The sequence below is a fragment of the Nicotiana attenuata genome, chromosome 2 (genome assembly GCF_001879085.1).
Source record: "Nicotiana attenuata strain UT chromosome 2, NIATTr2, whole genome shotgun sequence".
Taxonomy (NCBI): Eukaryota; Viridiplantae; Streptophyta; class Magnoliopsida; order Solanales; family Solanaceae; genus Nicotiana; species Nicotiana attenuata.
Window position 1 is genome coordinate 87,112,532 of NC_031990.1, and position 8,584 is coordinate 87,121,115.

At 36.4% G+C, this 8,584-nt stretch overlaps 1 protein-coding gene across 1 annotated transcript; it reads right to left on the minus strand.

The window, feature by feature from the left end:
- On the minus strand, window positions 1,256-7,500 carry LOC109214410 (internal alternative NAD(P)H-ubiquinone oxidoreductase A1, mitochondrial). Its single transcript, XM_019378330.1, has 8 exons — window positions 6,942-7,500; window positions 5,078-5,291; window positions 4,379-4,539; window positions 4,171-4,236; window positions 3,622-3,782; window positions 3,281-3,395; window positions 2,167-2,346; window positions 1,256-1,688 (listed from the first exon to the last, which is right to left on the minus strand). Exons 1-8 carry the CDS (start codon window positions 7,383-7,385, stop codon window positions 1,536-1,538), a joined length of 1,494 nt encoding a protein of 497 aa, XP_019233875.1. The 5' UTR covers window positions 7,386-7,500; the 3' UTR covers window positions 1,256-1,535.

An 8,584-nucleotide genomic window follows, 5' to 3' on the forward strand; every position in this document is an offset into this window, starting at 1 on the left:
ATTCATGTACCTAACTTGCTAGTACAATCTAAGTCCCCCACAAACCATAAATACACATTGTTTTTTTCATAATGACAGTGCTTTCCTCTGCAAAATGAATTAAAATCCTTTGTCCTATCGATCACTTACTCCCCCAAATTTATGTGGAAACGACTCTGCCAATCAAATCAATGATAACTCATATAGTCTGGCACAGTACGAGAACTGCTTCTCTTCCTATGATTTTGTCCCTACTTCATTGTCCTTGTTTTAGACTTTTAGGAGTCATTGGTTCACAATCTAAACATGCAAAAGTTAAAAATTCACCAAAAAATAGTTGGATAAAATTCGGAAATAGCCACTTTTAGCCCAAGGGAGCGTGGAGCGTGATCTATAGGTTACAAGTTCGAGTCGTGGAGTCAGTCACTAATGCTTGTATCAGGGTAGGCTGCCTACGTCACATCCCTCTTTGGGTGCCGTCCTTCCTCGAAACCTGCAAGAACGCGGCATGACTTATGCACTTGGCTGCCTTTTAGCCACTTTTTCGCCCTTGTAATTAAAAAATAGCCATCGTCTCATGGAATTCCAGAACATTATCATGGAGTTTCACCAGTGAAATTTGAAACTCCATAATACAGGAGCGAGAAGTGACTAGCCCGTGCTATTATTATAGCTGCAGGTTGAACAAATAGCTGAGCATTATGCCCAAAACATCAAAATCCATGTCCAGATTATCATCCTTCAAAGAAGAGTAATCACCTAGTATCAAAAATTGTAACCAGCTTCCACGGTAAATAGGGCATCTTATATTAACAAAAGAGTGTACAAAGGCGAACCTAGGGTCTATCGGAAACTATCTTTCTAACTATACAAGGTAGAAGTAAAATTTGCGTACACCACTACCCTCAGTGGCGGATCCAGTATTTTGTGCAAGCGGGTTCAATCTTAGAAGTACATAACTTTAGTCGTAAAATATAGTTATCAAGTGGGTTCAAATAAAATATTTATACAAACTTTACGCAGCTTTAATCGTAATTTATACATATACACAATATTATTTTTTGATGAAGCGGGTTCAGTTGAACCCGCTTGTCACCACGTGCATCCGCCACTGACTACCCTCCTCAGACCCACTTTGTAGGATTATACTGTGTTTAATATTGTTGTTTGTGTACAAAGGCAAATTCATATAGGACATAACTTTTCCAAAATGTGATTACGCAAGCAATAGCAGAGATCCCTGCTGCATCCCTTTTACAAGGGGCGTCAGCCAATATCGCTTCGCCAAAAAGATTCACTCAATATATATATATATATAAACATTATTCTTGAAAAAAATATTACCTATATATACAGTGTGATGACATCTAATGGAAATATTACAAAGTAAAAACATTCCGAAACAGGAAATAAAGCCTTGTAATTTCCACACCTCAACCCAAGCTCATAGTAGAGTTGTGACAATAGATAGGAATCGCTTGCACAAAATCCTGCATACACTACTATACGATAGGTATGTTCCCGACGAGTGAAATCGAAGTCTCATTTTTGTTTGTCTATATTCGACTTATATCACGGCCAAAGATTAAGGTTGTCAACCAGTTAATCAGTACATAGAATCTGTTCCTCCAGCTTACTACACGAGTCAAATATGCAGAACGCCAAACAAGCAAACTCGTGAATCCTGCAATAGATACACCCTTTGCTTCCTGCACCATATATATGTTACCAATTAGCAAGCTAACAAGCAGTGGCGGAGCCACATGCATCCAAGGGGACACCCCTTCGTCAGAAAATAACATTATTTAGTTCGGTATCAGGTTATTATCAGGTTATCTAAAATCTGCTACCAGGTAACCTGCTTTATTTTTCGGGATACTAATCTCAACGTTATTCGACAGTTACCTTTAGTAATTCTTTAGGTGACTGATAGGATATTAATTCTGTCAGTGCATATAAATTAGTAGTACTATGTACTATATGGCCTTTTCTAAGGCAACTCTTTAAATTCTGTTCCCCATCAACTCAATGCGGCTAAAATCTGCCTCTAAAGTAGTTGGACGATTTTTTATATTTTTTGCTGAAAAATTTAGGCTTATGGGGGACAAAAGTTAAAGAGTTGCCTAAAAAAGGCCATTTGTGCAAATGGCCCAAAGAATTAAATTCATATATAGAAAGTGAGGAAACCTTGCTCTCTCTAAGGTCAACAAGGGCCTTGTATCTACCAATAGTAGCCATGCTTCCCAAGTGTTTATAAATAAATGGATTTCCCAAATTGATGTTATTTGCAGAATTGGCATGTCCTCCACCTTCTTTACCCATCCTGTTTATCATACTTGCCAGATATTTTCCCTGCTGCTCTGCAACCTGATCAAATACATCAGACAACATAAGACAATAAGAGATTATTTACTCAAACACAAGCATGTCAAAACAATTATAGGATAGTTCGTATCTATGTTGCCCAGACTCTCCAAAATCCTTCCGCACCCTTGTCGGATCCTCCAAAAATGCACTACTACTTTTAGAGGATCCGACACGCACCCGATGACATTTTCGGAGAGTCCGAGCAACATAGGTCATCCTCAGCCACAAATATACAACAAATAAATAAAAGGACAGCTCAGTGCACAAAGCATCCCACATTCATACAGGGTCCAGGGAAGGGTTGAACCCTTAGGGTTGTGATGTAGACAGCCTACCCAAATGCAAGCATTAGTGGCTGTTTCAACGGCTCGAACCCTTGACCTATAGGTGACATAGAAACAACTTTATCATTGCTCCAAGGTTCCCCTTTGTATCCAATAAACAATATGCTACACATAGAGATAAATAAAAAAAGTGGTTATCTCTTCAACTTCACCTTCACCACATCTCATAATCAACAATGCAGACACTATATGTCGCCACAAAACCTAAAATATCTAATGTTGTTGACAGTGGCGGAGTTAGAAATTCTAATAAAGAGGTTCAAACAAAATGTAAGAATGCCACACATGAACCTGCGACCTAACACAAAATTTAGAGCCACATTTGCCATTAGACTACAAACTTCACTTATGTCAAGACATTCAACAATTTACATATAGGAAAGGAGATTCAATCGAACTCCCTTCGTTTTATGTAGCTCCACCCCAGCTTTTGATCATTCTTTAGCCTGAGGAGGGTTGAACATTTTGGATATTTCTTCGGCTGGCAACAATATCAGTAATTTTTTAATATGGCGATATGCATTAAATAATTTCCGACCAACAAGCTTGAGATTGAGGTGTAGCAGTTTGCCTGCATCCCTTTAACTTACTTGTGCCAAAGCTGGAAGAACTTGTTTGCCTGTACTTTCAAGAAAACCACTGCAGTCACCAATTGAGAAGACATCCTGTACCGATGGGACGCGTAACCATTCATCAATTCCAATCCTGTTAAAGCACCAAAACTGATGAATAAAACAATACAGGCAAAGTCTACTTTTCAGAAATAGGACAGATGGAAAAATCATAGTAACATATAGCGATGTGTCAAATATCCAGCTATGTTTATTACCAATATATCTTATTAGTCAAGTCTAAAGGCCTTTACTAGTAATATAATAGAAGGTTTAAAATACAAGAAGTTAAGAACTTGTAACATGAAATCTCTACTTACCTCCCTTTAGCTTTTGGTATATCCAGTGAGTTCACAAAAGGTGAAGGGCCAACACCGGTAGACCAAACTAACAGACCATATGGAACATCTGTGCCATCACTAAGAATTATCTTCTCAGGTTGCACATCTTGTACGAGGCCTCGTACTAGACGAACTCCTGACTGAAAACTAAGACATTAACAAAAATAGGATCCAGCAATACAATTTGGATAAAGGAATACACGCACTGACAAAAATAAATGATACATTTCTCGGATGCTCGGTAGAATGTTGCGCTTTAAGAATTCCAAGGTAACACTTCTTTACCAAAAGAAAAAAGATAAATAGAGAGGATGTCTCCTTCATCGAAATTTACGTAATCTAATCGTACTGAAGAATATGTAATCCTAGACTCTCTTCATGCACATTCTTCTGATAAAAAATGCGTCTCAATCTGACTCTGTGTGTGCTCGTGCTCTTTGGCAAAGTAAATATGTAGATATTTATCCATTAACATATGCTATAGCACAGTAACAGAAAATTTGCATACCCTTCTAATCAGTATCTCACCTTAGTCAACTGTTTGGTTGCATATACACGTAAACGATCATCAAACGAGGATAATATCTCATTTGCCTGTCAAGTGAGAACACAAAACTTAATCAAATATAAGCAGAGCTCCTTTCTAGCAAACAATAGTAAATATTGAAGTTTTCTTGATGTCTATATTCAAGTTTCTCAAGATTCAAACAATTTATAGAAATTGAGACAAGCTTGCCTCAATCAATGTGACGCGAATGTAGTCTTTGACATGAGAATATCTTTGATGAACATCTCTCAGGATAAAGTCACTAAGTTCACCACTGAACTCAACTCCTGTTGGTCCACCTCCAACTACAACACAATGTAAGAGTCGACGCTTTTCTTCCTCTGTAACTCCTGTCTCAGCCATGACCAAAAGTTAGATATCAGTCTATAATATACTTTACATATCACATTCTTCTGGTTTATTTTCACGTATGATCGCTGAATGTCACCCACTACAACAGTAAAGTCACAAAACTATGTTTTGTCAGTATAAAATAACTGAACTATGTCTGATATGCTCAAAAACAACAAATGACAGGAATGCTCAAATTTCTTGACACCAGATTATGACACCTCAATCCCTACATCAGCGCTTTGCCACTCTATAAATTTCGCGTTAGAAGTCCTTCAGTAACAGAAGACTCTTTTATTTTCTGACGCGGAATTTACGGATGACAAAGCCTCATGTGGCAAGTGACATGTCATAACTGGGGATGAAAATTCGGCTTTATGGTCATTTGTATTTTTGAGCAATTCAGACATAGTTCAGTTATTTTAATGTGATAAACAACTAGTCATGAGTATATTGTATATAATAGGTGAAGTTCGGTGAACATTTGTGAAATTAACCTACATTGTTCTTAACAAGACCTCTAAAAGAAAATCATACCAGGCACATCAGAAATCATGAGATTTAGAAGCAATTTCCTCCGAATTTCTTGAGCATGGTAAACTTCGCGAAGAAAAGTAGCATGCTCTTTTACACCCTTAATTCCAAATGTCAAAGCTTGTGCTCCAGAGGCAATGACTAACTTGTCATATGAAATATTAAAATTCCGTGGCTCCAAGGTTTCAACTCCTTCTGTCACAGTTTGGCATTGAACCTACAAGTACAGGCGGATTCAGAATTTATATATAATGGGTTCAAAGTTTTGAGTTTATTGAAAATATGGGTTCGAAACTTACATTTTATACTACATTTCAACAACTTTCGCATATATATATATATGTCTATTATCTAAGTAGAAAAGGTGGTTCAATTGAAGCCGCTTCTACCAGTATACATCCTCCTCTGCCTACAATTACCCACAAACTGCTAAAAGAACAACTGGGAACAAATCTAAGTATAAAATTGAACTAAGATTTCAACCTAATTACTCTATTTTGGAGTAGTAAGTAGCTGATCAAGAATGCAACATTTTGCATAACTGGTAAAGTTGCTGCCTTGTGATCAGGAGGTCACGGGTTCGAGCCGTGGAAACAGCCTCTTGCAAAAATGCAGGGTAAAGCTGCGTTGTGGTCTGGCCCTTGCCCATACCCCGTGCATAGCGGGAGCTTAATACACCGGGCTACAGTTTTTACTTTCTAGAGTTACAATTTTGAAAATTATGCGAAATTGGGCTAGAAAATACTTGAAGAATGAAATCCTATCTCCTTATGAACGACAACCAATTTTCTCCACATAATCCAAAATTTTCAAATATCTCAATAACTTAAAATCATGGTCTAAAGTAGGATGAAACGGCACTCCCTTTGCTCCATTCCAAGTTGTATTAGAAGGTTTCTAAATGTTTGACATAATTCCACTTGAAAAAAATTTCGGTACAACTTTTACAACTTTCGAGCATCCAAATTCATCTAACTATTCAAAATTTAAACTACAAGGTAATCTCTTTAAGCTAATTCTTCAACTAGTATTCCTTTAATAGTTTCTTCTTCAATCGCAAATCAGACTCTTAAATTCCATATTCAGAAAATTTAAGAAGACTCGTTCTAATACTTGAGTTCAAGCTCCTATTTCGAAGTAAGACAATGGATAGCTTACAAACTTAGTAGCTAACCATACTAAGATGTTAGAGGTGGTGTGTAGAGACGGGATTTTCATCAAGAGGATTCAACATCTGCTATATATATGTAAGAAAAAAATTTGTTCTTTTATATATACAGTATGATTTTACGGCAAAGGAGGTTTGGATAAACCCCTTCCGCCCGTGGACTTGGAGGGGGTACGTTAAATTAAGCTACCAAGTGGAGCAATACCATTAAATGTGCCATTTGCACTCTCCTGGGGTGCAATTGCAGGAAGCTCTATTAGCGAATGCAATTTCATGCCCGATAAAACTAATGGTGCCCTATTGGCTTTTCATCCGCCATTAGGTGGAGCAATCCGAACTCTCGACAGAATATAAAAGATGATACTAGCCTTTTAAACACCTCAAGGAACTCATAAATACCATTATACCAACATATAACATAAACAAAAGGGAGCCTTGAGCAACAGTAAAGTTGTCTCCATGTGAACTATAGGTTACGGGTTCGAGCCGTGGAAGCAGCTACTAATGCTTGCATTAGGGTAGCCTGTCTACATCACACCCCTTCGGGTGCGACCCTTCCTGGACCCTGCGTAAATGCGGGATGCTTTGTGCACCGGGCTGCCCTTTTATAGCATAAACAGAGGGAAACAAATAATGGGGGTCTAGAAATTAAAATAGAAAACAACAAGAAAATGAAAAGGAGGAACAAAATATTCATACCATATGTTTATCAAAATCAATACCAGTGCAATTAGCAAGAAAGAAATAAGAACTTGGTTCTCTTGAAATAGCAGGTTGAATCCTCCCAATATGTTCTGTAACAGACCTAAACTCAAGAGTTCCAACACAAGTAGATGCTAACAATGGAGTAAAAACCATATGATTCCTAGGTGAAACACAAACAACATCATAAATGTTTGTGTCAATGTCTTTCATTAGTCTGCAACCAGCCCATCCTGAACCTAACACCACAATTCTTGGTTTTTGGTCAGTTTTTGTTGGTTCCAATCCAGCATGTTTAGAACAAATATTAGTTGAGTAATCTTTAGTGAATTGTAGAAAAAATTGGGTCAGTGGTGGTGAGGCAAATGGGGTTATAGATTTGGAAGATGGTTGGTTCAAAATGGTAGTGGAAATTTTGATGAGATTCTTGAACCAAGGCATAGTATAGAAAATTTAAAAATTTGTGCTACTTTTTAGTTGTTCTGTCCAGTGCATGAAGTGGTATGAAAATCTTGCCCATGAATAATAGTATTTCAGTACTTTAAAAAATGTAGAAGGTGAGCCTCGGAGTAAGCGTAACCGGTAAAGTTGTTGCCATATAACTAGGATTTTACGGGTTCGAGTCGTGGAAACAGCCTCTGGCAGAAATGCATGATAAGGCTGCGTACAATAGACACTTGTGTCCGGCCCTTTCCCGGACCGCGCATAACTGGAGCTTAGTTCACCTGGCTGCCAATTTAATTTACTTTCAAAATGTACTAGTTCAGCTATCAGCATTTGTAGATACTGGATTTTTGTACTTGAAATGAGGAGTTTAACTTTTATATCACCTAAATTGTAACTAAAGGAGTTGTCAATAAATATAGGAATTAATAGCCTGAAAAATAAAATAGATTACTTGCTCCAAAAGATTAAAATATACGGCAAGTAAAAACTTTTTTTACGCTGCAAGTATATATAAGTTAAATCCATAAAAATTGCTGAATAATTGAAAATTTTGTATGAGGAACACTTCAAATGAAATAATAGTAATAGTTTTCATCCATAAACCTTCAACTTTATTCAAATTGAATGTTTAAGTACAACTTCAAGTTTCAAATATTATTTTTTTCAACCCAAATAAGGATTTTTGTTAGGTTGAATCAGCAACCAACAAGTTTACAATAAAATTAGGAGCATACTCCCAATAGAAAAAAATTAACATAATTTCTGAACTCTTTTGCCAAACAGTAAGCAACTAGATTTACTTGTCTCTTAACCCAAACAAGAAAAATATTAAGATTTCTATTTAATAAAAAACAATAATGCTACTCAAATTCTCATTCCAACCAAAATATTGTCCAAATGCCTACTCAAATTCTCATGACTTGAAATAGAATGCGGAGAATACAATAATCTAATAAACATTTGTATCAAAATAATAAGTTTATCACTTGTATATTCATAAACCTTTATACTATTCCCTTTGTCCCAATTTTGTATGATACGTTTTGTTTTTCGAGATTCAAACTTTTTAATTTTGACCGTGTATTTCAATATAGAACTTTTAAGTATGTCACAATAAAAGTACTTAATTAAAAGATAAATAAAAATTATGATAAAAAATTAATTCGTTTGACCCTTAAAATCTGAACATTATT